General features: G+C 56.5%; 2 protein-coding genes across 5 annotated transcripts in view; both read left to right on the plus strand.

The window, feature by feature from the left end:
- The first annotated feature begins 982 nt into the window (after nucleotides 1–982).
- Nucleotides 983–9,852, plus strand: TMEM145 (transmembrane protein 145). 4 transcript variants are annotated; one of them, XM_042970148.1, is made up of 15 exons: nucleotides 983–1,630; nucleotides 2,379–2,453; nucleotides 2,570–2,647; nucleotides 2,730–2,816; nucleotides 2,901–3,002; nucleotides 3,106–3,190; nucleotides 3,306–3,377; nucleotides 3,487–3,555; nucleotides 3,920–4,000; nucleotides 4,084–4,162; nucleotides 4,315–4,408; nucleotides 5,177–5,349; nucleotides 6,192–6,312; nucleotides 8,339–8,545; nucleotides 9,035–9,370. In XM_042970148.1, the coding sequence occupies exons 1-15, from the start codon at nucleotides 1,511–1,513 to the stop codon at nucleotides 9,281–9,283; spliced, it is 1,692 nt and encodes a 563-aa protein (XP_042826082.1). In that variant the 5' UTR covers nucleotides 983–1,510; the 3' UTR covers nucleotides 9,284–9,370. The 4 variants fall into 4 exon arrangements, with proteins under 4 accessions (XP_042826082.1, XP_042826083.1, XP_042826085.1 ...); XM_042970151.1 differs by lacking the exon at nucleotides 9,035–9,370 and adding an exon at nucleotides 9,517–9,692 and having other exon boundaries at nucleotides 984–1,630; XM_042970149.1 differs by lacking the exon at nucleotides 5,177–5,349 and having other exon boundaries at nucleotides 9,035–9,605.
- A 414-nt stretch (nucleotides 9,853–10,266) lies between these two features.
- The window catches only part of MEGF8 (multiple EGF like domains 8), a 41,659-nt gene continuing 27,127 nt past the window's right edge, over nucleotides 10,267–24,798 (plus strand). Inside the window, exons 1-12 of the mRNA XM_042970139.1 lie at nucleotides 10,267–11,205; nucleotides 16,106–16,269; nucleotides 16,525–16,731; nucleotides 17,676–17,856; nucleotides 17,936–18,024; nucleotides 18,547–18,962; nucleotides 19,393–19,538; nucleotides 19,663–19,785; nucleotides 21,885–22,039; nucleotides 22,348–22,467; nucleotides 22,820–22,964; nucleotides 23,056–23,219. Of these exons, the coding sequence (XP_042826073.1) occupies nucleotides 11,019–11,205; nucleotides 16,106–16,269; nucleotides 16,525–16,731; nucleotides 17,676–17,856; nucleotides 17,936–18,024; nucleotides 18,547–18,962; nucleotides 19,393–19,538; nucleotides 19,663–19,785; nucleotides 21,885–22,039; nucleotides 22,348–22,467; nucleotides 22,820–22,964; nucleotides 23,056–23,219 (2,097 nt within the window). The 5' untranslated portion in view covers nucleotides 10,267–11,018. The remainder of the gene's footprint in view (nucleotides 11,206–16,105; nucleotides 16,270–16,524; nucleotides 16,732–17,675; nucleotides 17,857–17,935; nucleotides 18,025–18,546; nucleotides 18,963–19,392; nucleotides 19,539–19,662; nucleotides 19,786–21,884; nucleotides 22,040–22,347; nucleotides 22,468–22,819; nucleotides 22,965–23,055; nucleotides 23,220–24,798) is intronic.

The following is a 24,798-nucleotide window of genomic DNA, read 5'->3' on the forward strand; positions in this document are numbered from 1 at the left end:
TTTCAGGGAATTCTAGAAACGCTGCTTTATGGGACAGTATGTGCAAGGCCTGGAGCAGGGCAAATAGGGGATGTGGAACCATTTTCATTCAGTCCATATTCCTAGGATATCCTGGGACTTAGAGTGAGTCATGTCCAGGTCCAGCCCTCGATGGGCTCCTGGTCCAGTGGACATAGGAACCGTGTGTGCAAGATCACGACGGGAATGGGAGACGAGGCCTGAATCTACCCCACAGACTTTTTAACTTTGGCCCAACATACATTTAAAATTTTTGAATTAATTGCCTACTGTTACAAATCAGTTTGCTTTAAAACAAAAGCAAAACAAAAAAAGCCTAACACATTTCTGGCTTGTCTAAAACAAAAAAAAAACAAAAAAAAAAAAAAAAGAGAGAGAGAGAGAAAGAAAAAAAGAAGGAAAAGAATCTGGCAGCGGACCTACTATCCCTTCTGGCAACAACTGGCTCAAGCCAAGTAGCAGAGGCTGCCTTTTCATGGGTCCCACACTCTCCACTGAAAGTGTTCTGTGCACTTATGTTTTCTGCTTGGCCCCTTGGCTTAGGAAGTTTTTTTAAATGATATTTTGAGGAGCAGCACTTTTTTTTTTTTTTTTTCCAGTGGAGGGGGAGGAATGAAGCTAGAAATGTTTGTTGGAATCTGATCAGGGGAAATGAAGCTGAGGGACTTGGACGCTGCTCTGTAAAGCCTTCCAGGGATCCTCATTGCCCACTGGGAAACCATAAGGTTGGTACCAGCCGGTAGGGGACTGAACTGGGAGATCACACGACTTGGCTGAAGTCTAATGAGAAAGTGGCAGTGCTGGGTTTTGAACCCAGAGGGTTGATTTGGGTCTGCTCTGGGCTTCTCACAACACCACCTCTTCTGGCAGCAACCCGGTTTCACACCCCGGTGAGCAGTGACTGGACAGGGTCAGGCAATGGAATGTAGTGATTGTGGCCCAGCGTTCTGCCATCTCCGTGTTTTGTGACCCAGAACAAATGGTTCACCCTCTCCAGCCTCCGTGTCTCTGTGGGCACTTCACAGAGCCCGTGGGATCTCGGGTGGACACTGCTGGGGATGGCTGTCATGAGGGCAGGAATGAGCCATCAAAGAGCAGTTTGGGGTCTAAGTTGGCGGGGAGGTCAGGGCAGAGCTGGGGTCTGTACGTTGGGGGTCATCCCGAGATGGCTGTCTGGAGGAGGAGGCACGGCTCGGGGGAATAGGAGTTCAGGGTAGGACAAGGGGAGCAAGAGGTATCAGGGAGAGTCCCAGAAGGGAGAACTGAGGCTGAGGCGGAGTAGAGAGCATGGGGAGGGGTCGTCCTCTCCCATGACGATGGAGAAGGTGCCAGGCAGGGCCATCTCGGAGGAGGGGGCGGGGAGAGCGGCGCCCAGCGGCCCCTTTAATCGGGGGCGCGCGCTGGCCGGCCCGCGCGCTCTCGCCGCCGTCGCCGGGCCGGAGCGGGAGCCGGAGCGGAGCTGGGGCCGGGGCCGGGGCCCGGAGCGGGCGGAATGGAGCCCCCGCGCGCGCCCGCTCTGTGCCGCCTGCTGCCGCCGCTGTTGCTCCTGCTGCTGCCACTGCCCCCCCGCGCCCGGGCCAAGTACGTGCGGGGCAACCTCAGCTCCAAGGAGGTGAGCGCGCTGGGCCCTCCCCTGCCACCCGCCGGGCCCCTGGGGACAGGAGGGAAGGGAAGGAGAAGGGTGCCGCCCCGCCCCCTGCCGCCCTTCCCAGGCTGTCCCTGAGAGCCGCGGTGGGATTGGGGCTGGGGATAATACGGAGGACTGGGTCGGGGTTGGGGCTGAGAGGCGCCGTGGGGTCGAGAAGAGACTTGAGGGTTGTAGGAGGGACATTGAGGTCAGAGCTGGGCGGGGAGGAGGGACGGGTTGGGAGAGTGAGAGTTTGGGGTGGGGGTTGGGAGAACGCCAAGGTGGTGCTGAAGGGACAGCACTTTTCACTCCGTAGAGAGCCTGGAGTTCACACTGCTGCTCAGGGCCAGGAGAGGGCCGTTTGGAATATTACCCAGTAGGAGGTGGTCTCTGGGACCACCGTGGGGCATTCGTGTGGATAACCGGGGGATGCCAGTCAGATGGTGTCTGGGACTGAAGGTGGCCGGGATGGGCACCTGGCCCTCCAGGTCCTTTCTCAGTGCACTTGGAAAATGGGAAAAGTGTTTGAGGGGAGGAGAAGAAACTTGTGTGGGGGGGCATTTGAGACAAGAATCCTGGACCCAAGGTAAAGGGATCACAAGAATTTTGGAGGTAACTTGGTCCCCTTAAGCTTCTCTGGAAATCAGGTACCCAAGAGTAGGGAAGGAAAGTTGGGGGGTCTATGGAGTCGGGGAGTTCTCAAGGATTCAGGAGGACTGGGCCCCTTTTCCAGGATTGGGTGTTCCTGACAAGATTTTGCTTTCTTTCGGATTACGGCCGACTGGACTTCCGTTTCCGATACCCTGAGGTGAGCCTTCCCCCACCACTCTCCATGCTGAGGCTAGATATTCCCTTGGCCTCCCAAGGCAAGGGCTACCCCAGTTCCCTGTACACCCTCAAACTTCAAAATCTCTGGGTCTGCAGGCCAAGTGCTGTCAGAACATCCTCCTCTATTTCGACGACCCATCCCAGTGGCCGGCTGTGTACAAGGCAGGGGACAAGGTGAAGGCTGTGAGGAGGGTGCATGGGAGAGGGAAGAAGGCCGAGGCTGGCCAGGGAGTGACCATGTCCCTGCCTTCCCCAGGACTGCCTGGCCAAGGAGTCAGTGATCAGGCCTGAGAACAACCAGGTCATCAACCTCACCACCCAGTATGCCTGGTCAGGCTGTCAGGTATGGGGGAATGGGCAGATGCTGAAGGCCAAGGGCCTGAGGGCTGTGCAGACAGGCCTCAACCTTCTTCTTGCTCCTTCCCAGGTAGTGTCAGAGGACGGAACCCGCTACCTGAGCTGCTCCAGTGGCCGAAGCTTCCGCTCGGTTCGTGAAAGGTGGTGGTACATCGCACTCAGCAAGTGTGGGGTAAGAGGCTGGGCCCGCCACCTGGGCCTTCTCCTCCTTGCCTTCCTGGTGACCCTCTACCTGCCCAGGGTCCCCCCCCCTTAGGCCTCCCCACTTCCCACAGGGAGATGGACTACAGTTGGAGTATGAGATGGTCCTCACCAATGGCAAGTCCTTCTGGACACGGCATTTCTCGGCTGATGAGTTTGGTGAGCATTGCGGACCCAGAAACCAGAATCTTTGTGGAGGTCTAGAGTTGGGTGCTCACTGCCGAGGGACACCCAGCTTTGACTGAATCATTTCCTCCTTCTACAAAATTGGCAGGGATCCTGGAGACAGATGTGACTTTCCTCCTCATCTTCCTCCTCATCTTCTTCCTCTCCTGTTACTTTGGATGTAAGTCCAGTACGTGGTGGTGGGGTTAGGAGTTATGGGGGGCAGGGTTGGGGGAATGAGCTAGTCTCCCTTCCCGTCTGTGAACCACCTTCCCCCACTTTTCTTTTAGATTTACTGAAAGGTCGTCAGTTGCTCCACACAACTTACAAAATGTTCATGGCTGCAGCAGGAGTGGAGGGTGAGGTTCAGAGTATCCCAGCTTTGGAGTTTTGTCAGAGGAGGGACATAGGGTCCAGATACCTGGGTCTGAGGAAAAGAAGAGAGGCTGGGGCCTGGATCCTGGGTCTGAGGGAGGAGGGGCTGGGGGCCAGGACCCCTGGGTCTGAGGGAGGAGGGGCTGGGGGCCTGGACATCTGGATCCTGAAGAAGAGGGGCTGGGGCCTGGACTCCAGAGTCTCCTAGGACGTCAGTGGGCGTAAATGGTCTAGAATCCTGATGGGGGTGAAGGAAGGGTTCTGGCCATCTGGATCATAATGCTAGGGAACAGTGATGCCCCAAAGCTGGTTTCTGTCCTTTCCTCCCTCTGCCCGTTCTCCCCTCAGTCCTGAGCCTCCTGTTTTTCTGCATCTACTGGGGCCAGTATGCCACTGATGGCATTGGCAACGAGAGTCTGAAGATCTTGGGTGAGAATGAAGTGGGCCAGGGGAGGGTGCCTGGGCTCTCTCTGAGCCCTATGTCTGAGACGCCCTCTCCTCCCTTCTCCCAGCCAAGTTGCTCTTCTCCTCCAGCTTCCTCATCTTCCTGCTGATGCTCATCCTTCTGGGGAAGGGATTCACAGTGACACGGTGCCCAGGCTGGGGTGGGAGGGAGTGCTGGGGGGAGGTGTGGCTGGGCTAGGGAACAGGACACTGGGGTGGATCTGGGGGGGGGGGGATGGCTTCCCGCTTCTCCCTGACAGCCCCCACCCCTGCTGTCTCCCTTCATGGCCTGCTGCCAGGGGCCGAATCAGCCACTCGGGCTCCGTGAAGTTGTCTGTCTACATGACCCTGTACACTCTCACCCACGTGGTGCTGCTCATTTACGAGGCCGAGGTGAGTGCCACTTCCCACTGCCCAGGCCTTGCCTCTCCGCCCCTCCCCAAGCTTTTGGCCACCTCCTCCACCTGTCTGCCAGCCCTTCCCCACATCGCACTCTAGCTGGCTCGCTCTCTCCCACTCTGCGATTTCTGCCTGCCCATCTGTCTCTCTAAGTGCATGCCTCCTCTCTTCACCATCTCTGAGGAGCCTTCTTCCTCCTCCCTCTGTCTCTCACTGTCTGTCACATTTAAACTCAATGTCATGACTGAGAGTTCAGGAGTCACACAGACCTGGATTCCACTCTGGCTCTCCCACTTCCCAGCCAGCTGACCTTGGGTGATGCTCACCCCCTCTAAGCCTGTTTCCTCTTCTGTAAAATTGGGAGGGTCTTACTTATCCCGGAGGGCTCCTCTAAGGCTTTATATCACCTTGGCTTTGCCTTTGGCCAAAAGCCGCCCCTTTTAGCCTCAGTTTCCCCCTCTGCGAAGTGGGGGTGTTAATAAGACCCACCTCATTGGGTTGACGCAAATGGAAAAACTTACGCATGGTAGGTGGTTAGCCCCATGTTGGGCCCCTGGTAGAGAATGTATTCTCTTTCTTTTTCACCCTCACTCTACCTCTATGTCCTTCTATTTCCATTTTGTTCTCTCCTGCTGCTTCTGTCCTGACCCAATCAATAGCTCTGCTCCCTGGGTGCCGGTGGGGGGAGGGGCCTAGGGTCTGGGGTCCTTGTGTGGAGGGCAGGAGGTCAAAGCTATGATGAACCCTTTCCCTTGGGTGCAGTTCTTTGACCCAGGCCAGGTACTATACACGTACGAGTCGCCGGCGGGCTATGGGCTCATTGGGCTGCAGGTGGCGGCTTACGTGTGGTTCTGCTATGCTGTGCTCATCTCCTTGCGTCACTTCCCGGAGAAGCAGCCCTTTTACGTGCCCTTCTTTGCTGCCTACACCCTCTGGTGAGACGTGCTGGGCCCCCAAGCTGTCCCTGTCTTGTGGGGCTTCCCATTTCTCAGACCCTCCTCAGTGAGGCTGATGGGCTTGCAAGTCAGGCAGCAGACCCAGTCTGCCACTTACTTCGTGACCTGGAAAAAATTATTTTCCCAAATTAAAAAAAAAAAAAAAAGAGAGAGAGAGAGAGAGAGCGCCTCAGGTTGCTTACCCATAAAGAGTTATCTTGAGCATGCCTAGGGCACTATAGAAGGGCCTTGTGTTTGGTATGTAGTAGGTGTTCAATAAAAGCTAGTTGTAGTTTTTTATCATTCAACATAACATAGTCGTACGGTAGGCAGATTCTAAGCCTGACTGCCTGGGTTCAGATCCCAGTTCTAAAGCTTGTAAGTTGTATGACCTCACACAAATCAATGAACTTTGCTCTGCCTCAGTTTCCTCATCTGTTTAATGGGGATGGAAATTGTACTTGCCTCGAAGAGTCTTTGTGAGTTAATGAGTTTACATACTTGAGAAGCTTAGAGACAGGTCTGGCTTGCAGTTAAGTCCTTAATTGTTATTATCATATGTTAATGCATTCAGCAAACATCTTTTGATTTCCTATCAGGTGCCAGGATTTGGGGTGGGGTGGAATGGAGTTAAATTCAACCTAGTCTTTGCCTTCCAGAATTTCCCAGGCCAGTGGGATTCCTGCCCCCTTTTAATCTCTGGCTTCTGAAGGTTACACTGGTTTCTCTCTAATTTGGGACACACCTGGGCCCTACGTGTATGCGTGGCAGGGGGGCTGGGGCCATGGGGTGGGGAAGAGGGCAGAGGCAGTGTCTCTACTGAACCAGCACCTCCCCTGCAGGTTCTTTGCCGTTCCTGTTATGGCCCTGATCGCCAACTTCGGGATCCCCAAGTGGGCCCGGGAGAAGATTGTCAATGGCATCCAGTTGGGGATCCATTTGTATGCCCATGGCGTGTTCCTGGTGAGGAAGGGCATCCAGGTGGGGGTGGGAGCCTGATGGGCGGAGAGTGGGTGAAACTCCCCAACCCCTGAACTGCCTGGACCTTCTGTTCTGAGCTCTCCATCCATTTCCTTCTCTTCATTCTTTACTCATTCAACAGACACTTACCAAGAGCCTGCTGGATTCCCGCAGGCTATTCTACTCTGTCCCCCCCCAAGAAGCCAGCCTCTTCTATTCTCTCCCACCTTGTGTCCTAGCCTCTTCCACTGACCACACCCTTTTTTCTTTCTTTCTTTCTTTTTTTCCTTAAGTAAACTTTACCATCAATGTGAGGCTGGAACTTGTGACCCTGAGATCAAGAGTCTCATGCTCTACTGACTGAACCCCACCCTCTTTCTCAGCCCCTCCCCATTCCTGACCCTGTGCACTGCCCCCCGCCCCCTCACGTTTGCCTTCTGTATCCCACTGCCTTTCCCAAACCCCTTGGTCATTACTCCACCCTTCGCCAACACATTCTTCCATCTGCTGCGCCGTCACAGACCATTGTTCAGGAAGAAGCAGGTGGAGTGGGTCAGGCTGGGGCTCCAGGGGGCCTACATCTGAATGACATCTGGAGGGGATCAGCACTAAACCTCTTCTTTGCCGTGGTTTATATCCTATCTGGGCTTCTGGGTGACAGTTCATATACCTTATTAATTGTGTGTCAGAGCAGCCCCAGGACAGGATGGATAATGGTCGTTGCACCCACTATACAGAAAGGGGAAGCTAAGGTCCAAACAGGAGAGGTGACCTGCCAGGGTTCCATGGCCTCTGGTAGGAGGGCAGGGCCTTTGCACCCAGTCCTTCCACAGCCAACCATAAGAGGGAGCCAGACAGGAACATAGGCACTGATGAGGATCAAGGCTCCTGACCGCAGGGGTCCACAATGTGCTCTGGGTGGTGAATGTACTCAGTCACAGATGGCCTGGTCCCCCATCTTCTACCCCAGAGCCTGACTTAGGTACAGACTCACCTTCCCAGGACAGCCCTTCCTGAAGCTCTGCAGGAAGTCAGAAAGGGACAGAAACAGGAGAAATGCTGAGAACCATCATGGGCCAAGCTCTGCCCTCTCCTCATCTTTCTGAGTAGGTGCTGCCATCCCTTTCCCCCAGTGAGGCTCCGGGAGCTTTATCGACATGTCCCAGGTCCCATACTCAAAAAACTGGGGGGCGAGAGGTGAGGTGCAGGCCCCGGGCCCCCAAGTGCAGTGCCCTCTTAGCTATATTTCATCTTCAGCCGGTTTCTTTTGTAAAAATGCACAGTTAGCTCAGCACAGCCCCATTCCGCTGTTTACTGCTTTCAGCTGCTTGTTCCCATGACCTTAGAGGGGTCGCGCTGGGCTCCCGTGTGCACTGCTCAAGTCACACCCAGTCCCTGTTCTCAAGATCTACTAGACTAGTTGGGGACACACTTCTACATTCAACCAATATTTATTGGGTGCTTATGTGCCAGGTGCTGTTCTAGAAGGTATTGGGGATTCAGCAGGGAATGAACAAATTCCTGCCCTCACAGAGCTAACATTCTAGAGTCTATCAGGTGTTGTTGTCCAATTGGCCTTTCTGTGTTTATGAAAATATTCTATCTATACTCTGTGCTCTCTGATACAATAGCTACTATCCATGTGGGGCTACTGAGCACTTAAATGTGGCTAGTGTGACTGAAAACAAAAATTTTGGCTTAATGTGGATTAATTTAAATGTAAATAACCCCATATGGCTAGTGGGTATCATACCGGACAGTGAAGGCCACTGAAACTTACCCAGTGATGTCAGCGATCAGGGCTCTGATGAGGAAGCATCGCAGGGCAGTCAGGGTTGTGACGGAGGAAAAAGGTCAGAACTCAGTGCACTGTGAGAGCCTGTAGTAGGAGAGCCTAATCCGGAGAGAAGGACTGCAGGGAAGGGTGGGGGATGTCCAGTGAGGGGGAATCCTTACGACTCCATGTTTAAGGAGACAGCCTGAGGCCCGGACAGTGCTGCTCCAACCAGCACCTGGCCTGTCGCCCCAGATCATGACACGCCCGTCGGCGGCCAACAAGAACTTCCCGTACCATGTGCGCACGTCGCAGATCGCCTCAGCCGGGGTCCCCGGCCCGGGAGGGAGTCAGTCCACGGACAAGCCCTTCCCGCAGCACGTCTATGGGAACGTGACGTTCATCAGCGACTCGGTGCCCAACTTCACGGAGCTCTTCTCCATCCCCCCGCCCGCCTCCTCCGTAAGCCCCGCGCCCCCGGCGCACGAGGAGCTGCTGGCGCCGCCCCTGGAGTACCTGACCCCGCTCCCGGCCCCGCCGCCGCCCCCCTCGCCCGGGCGCCTGAGCCCACCCCCTGCCTTTCGCACGCCCCGAGCCCCAACACCGCGCCGCGACCGCCCCCCGGCGCCTGCGCCCACCCTGCCGGACTGGGTCCTGGCGCTGTTGCGCACGCCCCCGCAGACGCCACGCGCCGTGCCCCCGCCACCCGCCTTCCGCGGCTCTCCACCCACTCCCCGGCCGCCGCCGGAGTTCGCCCGGCGCGCTCCGACGCCGCCCCTAGAGTACCTGGCCCCGCTGTCCAGGCGCCCAGCCGCCCGCTCCTTCCCTGATTGACACCAGCGCCCGCACCTCGGGAGGGGGGGCTCCTTTGCGGGGAGGGGGACGGGCTTTCGGGGCCGCATCTGCCCCCCGTGGGTCTCGGACGGCCTCTGACCCTGACCCCCCTCCCAGGCCGGGAAGCAGGTGGAGGAGACGGCGGTGGCGGCGGCGGCGGCCCCGAGGGGCCGCGTGGTGACCACGGCCGAGCGGGGCGCGGCCTCCCCGCCCCTTCCCGCTCGGTTCCCCAAGGCCGCCGACCCGAGCTGGGATGGCCCGACGCCGCCCTACCAGCCGCTCGTGCCCCAGACGGCGGCGCCGCACACCGGCTTCACCGAATACTTCAGCATGCACACGGCCGGGGGCACCGCACCCCCGGTCTGAGCACCCTTGCCCACCCCCGCCCCATGGGCCGCACGCCGGGCCCCGGCCGGGCTCCGGATCCCCGCTCTATCCCGGCCCCAGGGCTCTGCCATCCCAGGCCTTCCCGACCCTCCCCACCCCTCGCGCCCAGGTAGGGGTGCCTACTGTCCCGCTCACCCCCCTCCCCACCCCCCACCCCCGACTCTAGTGCCAAACGGTCCCGCGGGAGCCTCTCTCCCCGTCCCCTCCCTCAGCCCCTGCCCCGAGCGGCGCCGGATTCTGGGCTCCCGCTGTTCCGAGACCTACGGCCCCCTGGCCCCCTTCGAGACCTCTGATCCCGCCGGACCCCGGAACACCAGGGACGATCGTCGGGACCCTGCCCGTGACTCTCCAGGACTCCGCGACCCCGAGCCATTGCTACTGGGACGGATATTGTGAATCTGGTCTCGACTCTGAAACCTTCCCTTGGATCTCTGTGACCTCGGACCCGTGCTCTGCCCACCCTGTCTCCATCCGGGGGCCCTCCCTCAGGTCCCCGGCAGAAAGACTTTTTCCCCTCTTGCCAAAATAAAGCGGATTCGTTAAGTTTTTATCTATAAAATGGCCTCTTTATATCTCGATGGTGCTCAGAGGCGGGGCTGAGCATGAACTGTTCCAAGCTCTGGACCTCAGTGTGTCCATCTGTGAAATGGCATTTGGGGAGGGGCCTTCACGTTGGCCCAGAATCTGGGAGAACTGAAGATACGAATCATCTAACAGAACCCTCTTACTGCGCCGCTCCTTTATTTTCACCTTCTCTTCTCCAGTCAGAGCTAGAGGCGCCCTCCAGTGGCACGAGCTTTGCTCAACCACCTGTACCCCGAGTTTGGGTTACGATTTTGGCACTGCGCATGTGTGATTCTCTCTTCGCAGGCCAAGGAGGCCACTGCTGCGCACGCGTGTGGGAACAAATGGGCGGGGAAGTTTCCGGAAGTCTCCCTTTGTGGAGGGGTGGGGTTGGATGCTCTGCAGTCCTCCCAGGGCCGCTCTGACCTGCGGCTCCGCGACTTCTCGTCTCCTCTCCATCTTTCCTCCCACAGCGGCCGCTCGGCCCCCGCCCCCTCGCCCTCCCGGCGGGTCTTCCCAGGCCGCTCTGGCCCGAGCGTACCCTCGTCTCTCTGATCTGGCCCATCCGGCTCCGGAGGGAGGCGCGGGTGGGTGAGCAAGGGAGTGCGTCTATGGGGTCCAGGCCTGAGCCCCTAAAGACGGGCTCCGCCCCCGACACCCGCTCGCGCCCCGCCTCCGGCTGGAGGGGTCTCTCCCGGACCTTCCGGGTCTGGCCCGGCAAGACCCGCACCCTCTATAGAGGCCCCCGCCGGGCTGTAGAGCCCTTCGCTCCCTGGGGACCCACCCGTATATAAGGTCCGTTTCGGCCTGCAGCGGCTCGCGTCTTTTACTGCTGGACACCGTTTATGGGGTCAGCTAGCCTATGGGGGCCCGTGACTATAAGCGACTCCCACGGTCCCTAGGGCTTGGCCCCATCCATAACGACCCCATTTACAGGCCCTTTCGTGGGTCTATAGGATCTACTCCTCGATTTCCACAGCCCGTCTACAGCGGCGGCTCCCTTCTGGGGGAGTGCAACTCCTGGACCTCCCTGGTCTACAAGGCCATGTCGCGTCTATAGAGGTCACATTTGCGGGGCCTCGCGCCGCGTGGAGGGTCCTCTCCAATCTTTACGGCCTGTCCCGTCTGTAAGTCAGTGCGGGAGGCGGATATGGCCCTGCGCCCGGCTCTGGCCGTGGCGCTGGCTCTATCTTTGGCCCTGCTGGGGCCGCTGTCCCCCGGGGCCCAGGCAGGGGACTGCAAGGGGCAGCGGCAAGTGCTGCGGGAGGCGCCAGGCTTCGTGACCGATGGTGCGGGCAACTACAGCGTCAATGGCAATTGCGAGTGGCTCATCGAGGGTGAGTGGGGCCGCGTGGGTCACACACTCACCCATTCGCTAATTCACTCATCTGTACACTCATTAATCCACTCACCGCATTCCCAGACTCCGGTTCTGGTCCAGGTCCTTTGCTCTGAAATGCAGCCAACCTGGGCCCTGCCCTGGAAGGCCTTGAAGTCTGGTGGGGGAGTCGCACCCAGACCCAGATGGACAATTACAAGCCAAGAGCCATCAATGAGAGATATTCTGAATAATTGTTAGCAACTCAGGCTCTGAGCCCAACCACCTGCTTCAAATTTGAGTCCCGCTTCTCAGTAGCTTTGTGAATTTGGGCAGGCAGCTTCCTTTCTCTGAGATTCGGCTTCCCCTCTCCCCAAGTGGGGATAATAATAGTACCGACCTCATAGGATTGTTGGAATTAAAGGAGAACAGTATTTAACGTGCCTGGCACATAGTAAATACACAATAAATGGCATTAGAATTATACTGTTGTTATTTTTTATTTTTTTATTAATTTTTAAATGTTTATCTTTGAGACAGACAGAGCGTCAGTGGGGGAGGGGCAGAAAGAGAGGCAGACAATCCAAAGTAGGCTCCAAGCTCTGAGCTGTGAGCACAGAGCCTAACATGGGGCTCGAACTCACAAACCGCAAGATCATGACCTGAGCCCAAATCGGACGCTTAACCAACTGAGCCACCCAGGTGCCCCTATACTGTTGTTATTTTTAAAGTACTTCAATAAAAGCATTTTTTGCAGTCATTCATGTGCCAGACATTATACTTGCCACTGGGACATAACAGTGACTAAGACAACTCTAGCAATCCCTGATGACTTGGGGCTTAGAATCCAGTGGGGAAGACAAAACACATGAATAGACAGACAGTGACTGCCCAGAGAGGTTGGGACTGTGACAGAGGAACCCCTGGAGGCTGGGGGAGCCCAGAAGAGGTACCTGTCCTGGTGGCTGGGAGAACAGAGAGGGCTTCCTGGGGGAGGACATGTCTGAGCTGAGCCCTCAAAGACCAACAGGAGTCAGCCAGGAAAGAGGAAGAACGTTCCAGAGGGAAACAGTCTATGTAGAGGCCCCATCACTATCTTTATGGGCTCTTAGTCCAGTGGGAGAAGCAAACTCACCCCCAGGGAATGGGAAGCCCAGAAGACATCTGACTTAGCTTGGCCTATAGCTCAGATCAGAGGCATGTGTAGGAGGGAACAGAAGGGTGTTCTAGGCAAGGAGAATAGACCACGTAAAGGCCTGGAAGCAGGAGGGTGTGACGCTTTTGAGGAACTAGGACACAGAATAGACAAAGAGTGAACTAGAGGGTGGAGGACCTTGTGGTTTTGAGCTGTACCCTCAAGGGCAGTAGGGAGGTGGAAGAGAAGTCCAAAGGCAGTGGCCAGAAAAGTCCTGGAAGGCCTCTCGGCAGGGGATGTAGAAGCTGGCCTCCAAGGAGAGAGGGGTCCCCCAGAGGAGGTTCTGGGCAAAGGCCAGAAGTGTGATGGCCCAGATGATGCAGGGCCCCCCTTTGCAGGCCGCAGAGCGTGGTCTTTGCCTAGGGACACTGGGGAGGTGTGGGACGGTTTTGAGCAGGGAGGGACATGATCGGATTTATATTTTAGATCTCTGTGGCTATTATATGGGGTACGGATGAAGCATGTTTCTTGGGGATGAGTGTGTCTGTCCCCAGCTTGGGGGCCATTCCTGTCTGGGGGTGTGGGTGAGGGTGAGCACAGAATGGGAAGTACGTGTTCTATGTATACATGGTTTTCTGACCTTCAGGAGTGTCAGCCTGGTCGGTAGATGGGTCTAGGGGGATGAGAGTATTCTCTTGGGGGTCACAGAGGAGGAGGAGCTACTGAAATAGGGTTCTGAAGCATGCGTAGGAGTTTACGGGGTGAGAAAAGGGAACAGAAAAGAGAGTCTGGTGTGTCTCAGGAGCCGCGTCTCGGTTTGTCTGGTCTGGCTGGTCTGTTGGCTGAGAAATGAGGGCGCCACAAGCAGGGGAAGAATGGCCTTGAAAGTCATGCTGAGCATTAATGGGGAGCCACAGAAGGATTTTGAGCAGGATTTTGAACCTCTGGCCAAGCGGGGGGTGGATTGGAGACTTGATGTGCTTCTTTCAGGAGAGAATGGGTTCTGAACTGGGGCGGGAATGGAGGAGGTGGGAAGGGGCAGAGAGCACTGAGGCATGTTTGGAAAGTTTCACCAGTGAGACTTGGGGATCAGCTGGCTGGACGTTGGAGTAGGGAGGAGTCCAGGCGACTTCCAGATCCCCCTTGATCTCTCGTGCTTCCCAATGCCTATCACCTTTGAGAACCAACATGTTCCCCCATCTTTTTTTTTTTAATTTTTTTTTTCAACGTTTTTTATTTATTTTTTTGGCACAGAGAGAGACAGAGCATGAACGGGGGACGGGCAGAGAGAGAGGGAGACACAGAATCGGAAACAGGCTCCAGGCTCTGAGCCATCAGCCCAGAGCCTGACGCGGGGCTCGAACTCACGGACCGCGAGATTGTGACCTGGCTGAAGTCGGACGCTTAGCCGACTGCGCCACCCAGGCGCCCCTGTTCCCCCATCTTTTAAACAATAAGCAGCTGACTATTTCCTTTCGTATGACATTTACCCTTTATTGTAACCAGTCCTCATAACATCCTCCTGAATGAGAGGCATTCTGCTTTTGAAAAGCAGGGGGTTTTGGGGTCGGATTTCTGTCCAGGATGCCATGGGGATTGGACCCATGATGGGTGGAAGGGGGAGATCTTGAACTTAGGGAGGAACTTGGGGAAAGCAGATGGTGACTGGCCTCTGGCATGCCCTTGACAAAATCACTTGTTGTGATTCTGGGAACCAAGCTTATATTTTGGTTGAGGCTGGCAAGCTCTGGGAGGACTGGTTGCCTGGTCTGGCTGAATCGTTCTTCATTCCCCAGACCACGGTTTGGGGTCTGCGTGATGTTCTCAGGGGCTCTGGTCCGAGCCTGAGGGAGAGCTGCCAACTTTAGTATTCTTTCTTTTGTGCATTTCTTCATTCCTTCATCCAGTGTTTCCTGAGCCCTTGTTCAGTGCCAGGTCCTGTGCTGGGCAAGGTCAGGGAGGGACCCCAAGATGACTTAGGCCCAGGACCTGTCCTATGGGTCTCCTCAGCTGCAGAAGGGGCAGACCCAGACATAGATGGTCCTGGCTCAGAGAAATGAGGCTTATAATGGAAAGTGAGAAGGCCAAAGAGAGGCACCTAAGCCAGCCAGGGGGCATCAGGGAAGGCTTCCTGGAGGAGGTGGGGAAGTTTGCTGGTACGAAGGGAATATGTGCTCCAGACAGAGGGAGAGGCTTGTGCAAAGGCCCCGCTCCTGACAGAGTTGCAAGCAGTGGGGTGATGTGAGACAAGGTGAGACTTCGAATGGTAGCTTAGGGAGCTGGACTTTCTTCTGGGGATGGTGGGGAGCCATGGAGGGCTTTTGAACAGGATAGGGCCAGGGCCAGATGCGAAGTTAGGACGATCTAAGACCCTTGTCAGGGCAAGACAGGAGGCCGAGGTGGAGGCTGAATCAGTGGTCCTGGTAAGAGAGGACGAGGCCTAGGCAGGCATGTTAGAATCACCGTCTTGAATCTTCCCACCAGCCTCGGTGGGTGGGGAGAGTATCTCCATTTTACTTCAAGGAAACTGAGGCTCAGAGAGCCCGTGGAACGAACGCAAGATCACACAGCTAGTGAGTGGTGGGTGAGCACCTCCAGTATGCTGATGAGTGTGGTGAGGGGCATGGGGGAAGGGGCTGGCCCAGGGTCCCCCAGCAGTTCAGGAGCAGAGCTGGAACCCAGGTCTAGTTTCCTGAGCCCCCTAGTGTGAGATGTGGGATGAGAGAACCTTCTGGAATCAAGACCTGGCAGAGAGCAAGAACAGTGACAGTGGCTAGGGCAATGGCACTTACGAAGCGCTAGGCCTCTCCTGTGGTCATAGTTGGATGTCAGCGGGGATTACGGTCATCCAAACACTCACCTGAGCCAGACGTCCAAGAACGCTCCCTCACAGGGCTGGCGGTTGCTGGTGGCCGCCAGCTGGAGGCTCAGCTGGGGCTGTCAGCTGGGATGCCTGCACGTGGCCCCTCCATGTGGCTCTGGCTTTTTCATAGCTTGTCTCTCTGAGGCTCTTCCCAGATGCAAGGAGCAAGGAGTCAGTCCTCACCTCTCAGTGATAGGAGTGGCCAAAAATTTTGAATCTACCTCAGTACTGTTAGAACCCCACTTTACAAATGAAGGAACACATCCAGAGAGGTTAGCCCAAGGCCACACAGCTAGTAGCTAGTAAGTGGCAGAACCAAGATGTGAGCCTGGGCAGTCTGGCTCAAGTCTGTGCCTTTAGCCACTACAGTAAACAGAGATGAGACCTGGGCGGGGGCCGAGAGGATCTGTGGTGCTCCAAGGTTCAGCCTTTGTCCGTGGGGCAAGAAACTGGCCCCTTTGTTTGGAGTTCTGATCAGTTCTGGAACGGGGGACCCTCCCAGAGGCCCTTTTCCACCCGGGAGTAGGCTTTTCTGCTCAGGCCTGGACCCTGCCCCTCAGGCTTAGTGTCCGAGGCTCAGAAATAAACAAGAGCAACTCTGTGTGACCACGGGGATGGGGTTCTTCTCTCTGCACTTCAGTTTTCCCATCTGAATGGTGGGAGGTGTTCAGCCTGGTCTCAGGAGCCCTTTCCAGGGCTGATACTGTAATTCCTTCTCTGGCTCCTGGCCCTCTTGCTGTCACAGGTCTGACCTCCCTGGGCTGTGAGACCAAGAGCCCCTTGAAGGCAGGGCTCAGGTGTGACTCCCCTTTGGGTCCCGAGGGTCATGTGGAGCAGGGCTTGGTGTTCTTGGCTGGGCTGCATGGAGGCCCGGGGAGAGGGTCCGCATCTGAGCCCAGCCCCTCTGTTCTCGCTGCCCAGCCCCAAGCCCCCAGCATCGGATCCTGCTGGACTTTCTTTTCCTGGACACGGAATGCACGTACGACTACCTGTTTGTGTATGACGGCGACTCTCCCCGAGGGCCCCTGCTTGCCAGTCTGAGTGGCAGCACTCGGCCTCCGCCCATCGAGGCTTCCTCAGGCAAGGTCGGTGTGGCCGGACCGCGGGGCTCTGGCCGGAGGTCTAGGTGGAGTTTGGAGGAAAGGGCGATAGAGACGCACAAGGAAACAGATGGGGAGGGGCGGAGGCAGCCAGAGAGACTTGGCATCAGACAGGACACAGGGACAAAGAAGGGTGGAGAGAGACAAAGACAGGAGGTGGGGACTCCTGGGGGGGATGGGGACAGGAGTGGACCCCCTCGCCGTCCAGTCCCCGGAACCCTGCCCGTCTTGTGCCTGCAGATGCTCCTCCACCTCTTCAGCGATGCCAACTACAACCTGCTGGGCTTCAATGCCTCCTTCCGCTTCTCCCTGTGCCCCGGGGGCTGCAGCAGCCACGGGCAGTGCCAGCCCCCTGGCGTGTGCGCCTGCGAGCCCGGCTGGGGGGGCCCTGACTGCAGCCTGCAGGAGTGCCCGGCCTACTGTGGCGGCCATGGCACCTGCGCTTCGGTGAGCCCAGCCCCCGCTGCGTCCCCCTGGGGCCCTGATCTGTGACCACACCTACCGCCCCATCTCCTGACTCTGCCCCTGCCTGAAACCCCCCTGCCACTCTGCCCTCTCCCATTACAGCAACCCCGCCAGGGACCCTCCCGTCACCCGCAGTACTCCCCTCTCCTTCCACACCCTGCCCCACCCCACCTTCATCTGGAGCCCCTCTTCTGCCTGAGCCCACTCCCGTCCTGCCCGTGACCTACCTCCCACCTGTGAACCCACCTGCCTTCCGCTTGCCAGATGCTACTCCATCCCCAACCCAGGCACTCTGTCTGGCCTTGGGCCCCCAGCCCCGACTTCTTCTTCTTCTTTTTAAATGTTTATCTATTTTTGAGAGTGCACAACCAGGGGAGGGGCAGAGAGAGGGGCACAGAGGGGGACAGAAGCACCTCCATGCTGACAGCGAGCTCGATGTGAGGTTTGAACTCACGAACTGTGAGATCATGACGTGAGCCGAAGTTGGGTGCTCAACTGACCGAACCACCCAGGCGCCCCCTCCAGCCCCAACTTCTGACTTCTGACCACTGACCTCGGGCCTCAGACTGAAGTCTTCCAGCCCAGGCTGACGTTGACCTCACCACTGTCCTTCTTCTCCAACCTCTCCTCTTGTTGTCTGTCCTCATTTTCCTCTCCGGGTCCTTCTGTCTTTCCCATTCCCCTATTTTTGTTGGTCTGTCTGCTTTTTTCTACCTCTCTTCCTCCCTCTTGATGTGTCACTGTGTCCCTTTCTTTCTCTGTCTGTTGGCCTGTCTCCTTCCTATCTCACTCCATCTCTCCTTTCCTGTCCATCTTTTTCCTTCTCCCTTTCTACCCCTTATGTCTCCCTCTGGCTCTGGCTCTCCTCCCCCGTCTCTCTTTTTTCCTCTCTCTATCCCTGCCTTTGTGTCCTGTCTCCCCTCCAGCCCCTGGGACCATGCCGCTGTGAGCCTGGCTTCCTGGGACGCGCCTGTGACCTGCACCTGTGGGAGAACCAGGGGGCTGGCTGGTGGCACAACGTGAGTGCCGGGGACCCTGCCTTCTCGGCCCGTATTGGGGCAGCTGGTGCCTTCCTGTCCCCGCCGGGGCTGCTGGCTGTTTTTGGAGGTGAGCAGAGGGGGTGCGTGTCTGGCTCCAGCAGCCTGCAGCCTGTGGCCAGGGCTTGAGGCCATCTCCCCTTCCGCAGGCCAGGACCTCAACAGAGCCCTGGGTGATCTCGTCCTGTACAACTTCTCTGCCAACACCTGGGAGCGCTGGGACCTGAGTCCTGCCCCGGTATGGACCCCGCCTCGCCCCTGCCCTGCTCAGAGGTGCCTGTCCACTCTGTGAGACCCAGCCAGCCACCACCCCACCCCCAACAGAGCGACACCCTCATCCCACGCGTCCCCACCCCTGCAGCTTGATACATGCCCACCTACTCCTCCCGGTACTGCTTTTCTAGCTCTAATTTTCTTTTTTCTTCCTTTATCTCCTCTTCTGCATCTTCTTGTGTGGACCTCCTGTCTCTTTCTCTTGGTTTCTCTCTCCGATTTTGTCCCTGCCTCTTGGTTTTCTGCTCTCTCTTGGACTCTGTGTCTTCCCTCTGGGCTATCTCTGGGCTGTCTCTCTTTTTCTCTGCCATCTCTGTTTCCTGCCTCCTCTGTCTCACCTCTGTTTTGTATTTGCATGTGTCTGTCTCTCTTTCCTCTCTTTGTGTATCTCTGTCTGTCTTTCTCTGTGTCTCTGTCTTTCCCTGTGTCTCTGTCTCTGTTACTCTTTCTGTGTGTCACCATCTGTCTCCCGGTCTCTTTCTCACAGGCTGCCCGTCACTCCCATGTGGCTGTGGCCTGGGCCGGCTCCCTGGTGCTCATGGGTGGTGAGCTGGCTGATGGCTCCCTCACCAGCGACGTGTGGGCCTTCAGCCCCCTGGGCGGGGGCCACTGGGAGCTGCTCGCACCACCTGGCTCCAGTTCCTCGGGGCCGCCAGGCCTGGCAGGTCACGCCGCCGCCCTAGTGGATGACATCTGGCTCTACGTGTCTGGCGGCCGCACCCAGCACGACCTCTTCTCCTCTGGCCTCTTCCGCTTCCGTCTCGACAGCACCAGTGGGGGCTACTGGGAGCAGGTGATTCCAGCGGGCGGGCGGCCTCCTGCCGCCACGGGCCACTCCATGGTGTTCCATGCCCCCTCGCGCACCCTGCTGGTTCACGGGGGACACCGGCCCTCCACCGCGCGGTAAGTGACCTGCCCTGCAGGGCCAAGCCTGGCCCAGTCCCCTGGGCCTTCAGTCTTTGCTGGTCTTCGCCCACTGATGCACTTCTGCAGTCATTCGGTCACTCACTAGGTCATTCAGTCCCTCACGTGCCCGCCCGCTCACTCATTCTCCATCCCTTCGTTCACTGTCTCGGCCAGTTCCTTCCCACACACTCCCACCCATCCATGCCCTCAGCCACACCCTGCTTGGAGGGCCAGCCCCGGCTAGATTATGCACGGAACCCGGTGATGAGCCAGAGCTGTGTCCTGCCCAGCAGGAGCCTCTCGTCCCAAGGGGACATAAACCCCGTCACAGCCGGTCTCACCCTGGGTGATCTCACAGCTCTTGAGAGCCCAAGGGAGGGGGAGAAGCCCTTCCTGCCCTGAGCTCCTCCCCTGCCGCTCCCTACAGGTTCTCTGTGCGGGTGAACTCCACAGAGCTCTTCCACGTGGATCGGCGCGTGTGGACCACCCTGAAGGGCCGGGATGGGCTCCAGGGCCCACGGGAGAGAGCCTTCCACACAGCCAGCGTCCTGGGCAACTACATGGTGGTCTATGGTGAGGAGGCTCCCTGATCCCGCCTGCCTGCCAGGGCCCCAAGCCCGCACTGAGCTGAGGCTCCCTGCACGGGTGTCCCCACGTCCGCCAGGCTTGCCAGCTGTGCCCTTTCCTCCTTTCCTAGGGGGCAACGTGCACACCCATTACCAGGAGGAGAAATGCTATGAAGATGGCCTCTTCTTCTACCACCTTGGCTGCCATCAGTGGGTGTCGGGGGCCGAGCTTGCCCCCCCGGGAACCCCTGAGGGTGAGTGGCCCGTCCGTTTTCCTGAGGGGCTTCTGAGAGTCGCGCTTCCCTGACAGTCTGGGCTTCAGGCAGGAGCCACCTCGGTCCTTGTAGGGTGAGCCAGACGTCCCTCTGGAGCTGGCTTCGGGGTGGGGGGGGCAAGCCTGTGCTGGAGGCAGGACAGGGGCACCGTTGCCATGGAGACCGGAGGCAGTTACAGCAGCGCGGGTCTAGGCTCCAGTCCAGGTTTTACCAGTTTCCAGCTGCCCCAGCGAAGTGCCTACCTACGTGGGACCTTTTCAAGGTCCTGTAATGGGCAAGTGGCAGAACCAGGACGGCTGTCCCCAAACAATCATTTGTGCAAAAATATCATTTAATCACCCCATGCCTCAGTTTCCCCATCTGTAAAATGGGGATGACGGTAACACTTAACCCACTGGGCTGTTGTGAGAATGAATTGAGATGGCTCAAAGATGGAGACAGCCTAGCGAAGAGCTCAGTATGTTGTCTTGTACAGTCAGAATCCGGCCCCAGGGCTTGCCTGGGAGGGGGGGGTGGAGAAACCTTCAAACTCATTGAATCCGACTACTTTGAGAATCAGAAGAAAGCCACAGGCCCTCTCCTCAGAAAGACGCTTGTAACACAAACTGGGCATGTTATTTCAGGGGGCTGTGGACTTCTAGGGGGCCCATCTATTCTCCCCGCCCCCCACCCCCCACAGAAGAATGAGGACAGAGAACAAGCATAAGGAAGGGACATTGACACTTAAGGAGTAGGCTGGGTGAAGGGTTCCCCCACGGAACCCTATTTGACCATCAGCAATAAAGCCTTGGGCTGGCATTCGAGGCCTTGAATCCAGGGCTCATCTGCCTGTCCCTGTTTCTCCTTTAGGCCAAAGGCCGAATCTTCCTCCTTTGTAGTTTGCAAGTCCCCAGGCCAAGTCCCATGTGTTTACAGAGCATACATTTCCGTAAGAGGGTGAGGGATCACTGATCACTGACCACTTACACATCAGTCAGGACCCTTGGCTCTAAGTGACCAATCCAACCCAGCCAGCTCGAGCAAAACCCAAGTTCTTGGCTCATGTGAGTGAAAACTGGCTTCAGGCTGGCTGGATCTGGGTGCTTACGTGATGGCATCAGCTAGCCCTTGTTTGAGCTCACTTCATTCTGTGGCAGGTTTGTCATTTGTAAATGGTCACCAGCAGCCCTGGGACTATATCTACTCCTTTGAAATGCCCAGAGGGAAGGGGCGCCTGGGCGGCTCAGTCGCTTAAGCGTCTGGCTCTCGATTTCCACTCAGGTCATGATCTCGTGGTTCGTGAGATCGAGGCTTGTGTCTGGCGCTGTGCTGACAGTGCAGAGCCTGCTTGGGATTCTCTCCCTCTCTCTCTCTGTCCCTCCCCTGGTCGCACTCTCTCTGTTTTTCTTTCTCAAAGTAAAGAACGTTAAAAAAAATGTGTTTAAAATGCTCAGAGGGAAGAGGGTGCCTCTCTCCCAAGAATTGAAGGAACTGGGTCCTATTCTAGAACTTGTCGCTGACACTGATGGGCCTGGGCTAAACCCCACTGCTGCCAGAGGCAGGGTCAGCTCAACTTGAGCCTGTGGACTCTAGTGGGAGAGGGTGGTTTTCCAGAGGAAAATCAGAGTTGTCACCAGAAGGGAGGCTGGTGCCAGATAGACAATACCAGGAGAGAGCCAGGCACCCTGCCTCGTGGCTCCCTGAGGGCAGGAGGACAGTTCCATTTACAGAGGAAGAGACCAACTCAGAGAAGTTGAGTCTCTTGCCCAAGGCCACTCAGCAAGTTAGTAGGTGATCCATGACTTGAGCCCAAGTAGGTGGTAGACATAGGAATCGAAGCCAAGTTTTTCTGACCCCCAAGATCATGCTCTGTCTTCAAGGTGGTTTGCACAGTGGTGTGGAAGCTCTGGCAGGTGTGGGGCCAGACATGCTAGGAGGGCTTCCTTGGGCACGCTGGGTTAAAGCAGGAAGTAGCAGGTTGGGCTGAAGCATAGGAGAGTCGGGTAGTCCTCTGGACAAGGAAGCCGTGGTTAGAGGGACAAGGGAAGACTGGTTAGAGTCTCATGTCCTTGTTGGGGGGGGGATCTGTATTCTCCTAGGCCGAGCAGCACCTCCCAGTGGTCGATACTCGCATGTGGCGGCTGTGCTTGGTGGCAGTGTCCTGTTGGTGGCTGGGGGGTACAGTGGCCGGCCTCGTGGGGACTTGATGGCCTACAAGGTGCCTCCCTTTGTGTTCCAGGCGCCTGCTCCGGACGTGAGCACCGGGGTGATAGGGAGAGGGCGGCTGGGAAGGAGGTAGCATGGTTCCCATGGAGGAGGGAGAAAGGCGGGGTGGGTCCCTGGGAGAAGGACTGGGGTCCCTAGGGATACGAGAGGAGGGAGGTTGGTCCCCAGGTTCAAGGGGGGAGGAACGGAGGTCCCTGGGGCTGAGGGCAGAGCAGATAGGGATCCCCAAGGTGCTGAGTGAGCAGTGGAGGCTCCCCGGGATGATCACAGGGAGTGGGGATGCGGGAGCAGGCTCCAGGTCTGAGGAGCCCCCTCTCCCACTCCCCGTCTCTGCAGTACCACTTAGACTACTGCTCCATGTACATGGACCACAGCGTCTGCTCCCGAGACCCTGAATGCAGTTGGTGTCAGGGGGCCTGCCAAGCTGCACCACCTCCTGGGACCCCGTCTGGGGCTGTGAGTGACCGTCCCAGCTCTGTCTCCTAGTGCAGAGACACGGCCGTCAGCGTCTCCCTCTGTCTAAACCAAGCAGAGAAGGACTTTCTCTCACTTGGGACACTTGTTTTCACACCTAAGATTGGCATTCCTGACCCCTCAACCTCTGACCCCTCCCAGCGCTTTTGAGCTTGTGACCCTGTCCCCAGATCCCTTAGCTCCTGTCCTGTTGCTCTTCCTCATTCCAAGTGGCTTTCGAGTCCCTTCTCTAATTTCCTGGCGCCTTCCACCCCACTACTCCTGAATCTACAGTCCTTTCCAGATCCTTTAAGCCCCTGTGGACAGTAACCCCTGTCCCCTCCCCTCCCTGTAGTGTCCAGCTGCCAGCTGCCTGGGCCTGGGCCGCCTTCTGGGTGACTGCCAGGCCTGCCTGGCCTTCAGCGGCCCGACAACTCCTCCCCGGGGGCCCGGCGCTCTGGGCTGGTGCGTGCATAATGAGAGCTGCCTCCCTCGGCCTGGTGAGTGCCCATTGGCAGTGTGGGAGGGGGCGGCACAGCGCCCCATGCTGACCTTCCCCCCCCCCCACCCCGCCCCCCCCGGTCCTCACAGAACAGGCCCGCTGCCGAGGGGAGCAGATCTCAGGCACCGTGGGTTGGTGGGGGCCTGCACCTGTCTTCGTCACATCCCTGGAGGCCTGCGTCACCCAGAGCTTCCTGCCTGGCCTGCACCTGCTCACTTTCCAGCAGCCGCCCAACGCCTCCCAGCCCGACAAGGTGGGGAGCCAAGGGGTGGGGCCCAGCGTGGAGTGTTGAAGGGTCTGGTCCTGGGGTCTTTGTTTTTCAAATGGTTCTGTACAGCTCTTGTGTTTGCCTCATAAGTCTCTACATTCAAGGGTCCGATTTTTAAAAATTGTGCTAAAACACACAGTGTAAAATTTTACATAGTGTAAAATTTACCAGCACTGATATTAAGCACATTCACAATATTGTGCAACTATCACCACCTGGTTCCAGAACAGTTTTGTTACCCTGAAGAGAAACCCCAGATCCTTAAGTAATCCCTCTCTATTCCCCCTCTCCTTCTGGCCCCTGGCCAGCCACTAACCTTTTACTGGTTAGTGGTTGACAGTCTACTAACTCTGGATTTGCCAACTGTGGATATGCCTTATAAATGGAATCATACACGTTGTCTTCTGTGTATGGCTTTTTTCACTTAAAGTAGTGTTTTCAGTATTCATCCATGTTGTAGCATGCCTCAGAATTTCGTTCCTTTTTATGGGTGAATGATATCCTCTTGTATGACTGTGCCAATCCATTCATCAGCTGATGGCTGTTTATACTTGTTGGCTATTGGGAATAGTTCTGCTGTGAGCATTCATGGATAAACCATTTTGCATACATATTTGCTTTTTTTCAACTCATTTTTTAATGTCTATTTTTGAGAGAGAGAGACAGAGCATGCATGGGGGAGGGCAGAGAGAGAGAGAGAGGAAGACACAGAATCTGAAGCAGGTTCCAGGCTCTGAGCTGTCAGCACAGAACCCGACACGGGACTCGAACTCAGGAGCCGTGAGATCATGACCCGAGTTGAAGTCAGACACGTAACCCTCTGAGCTGCTTAGGCGCCCCCGTGTTTGCTTTTAAAAAATATTTTATTTTTCTTAATTGAAGTATAATTGGCATACAATATTATGTTAGTTTTTAATGTAGAAAAGAATGATTTGAAATTCGTATGTATTGCAATAAACACCTATTGTCAGCTCTTTTGGGCTTATATCCAGGAGCAGAATTGCTGGGTCATATGGTGATTCAATGTTTAGCTTATGCAGGAACCACCGAACTGTTTTCCACGGTGGCTACTTCTTGATTTTTAAAAGTTGTATGGTTAAAAAATCACAGTGATGTAAAAAGTTGTTAAGCAAAAAGGGTCTCCATCTATACTGCTCCCTATCTAGAGCAGTATGGGAAGCTCTCCCTAGCATCTCCCCAACTTAAGACCACCCTGACTCTTCCTGGAAGATCCATTTGGATTTCTTTTATATCCTTGCAGAATCTGCCTATTCAGATACATGTGAATGTGACATTGAATTATTTTTCTTTCTTGCACAAAAAGTAATATTCTATCTTTTATTTCTTTTTTCAAAAAATTTATTTATTTATTTTGAGAGAGAGAGTGAGCGAGCACACGCACTCACACGAGCAAGAAGGGGGCAGAAAGAGAGAGGGAGAGAGAATCCCAAACAGGCCCCGCACTCTCAGTGTGGAGCCCGACTCGGGTCTTGATCTCACGTGAGATTGTGACCTGAGCTGAGATCAAGTGTCAGACACTTAACGGACTGAGCCACCCAGGTGC

Source organism: Panthera tigris, chromosome E2 (genome assembly GCF_018350195.1).
Source record: "Panthera tigris isolate Pti1 chromosome E2, P.tigris_Pti1_mat1.1, whole genome shotgun sequence".
Lineage (NCBI taxonomy): Eukaryota > Metazoa > Chordata > Mammalia > Carnivora > Felidae > Panthera > Panthera tigris.

What these genes read in the sequence shown, in the direction of transcription:
- TMEM145 (XM_042970148.1), top strand. Translation starts at nt 1,511, where the DNA reads ATGGAGCCCCCGCGCGCGCCCGCTCTGTGCCGCCTGCTGCCGCCGCTG. An exon ending in CCTCTCCTGTTACTTTGGAT is followed by an intron (nt 3,378 to 3,486) that starts GTAAGTCCAGTA and finishes CTTTTCTTTTAG; the next exon opens with ATTTACTGAAAGGTCGTCAG. An exon ending in TGCTCATTTACGAGGCCGAG is followed by an intron (nt 4,409 to 5,176) that starts GTGAGTGCCACT and finishes CCTTGGGTGCAG; the next exon opens with TTCTTTGACCCAGGCCAGGT.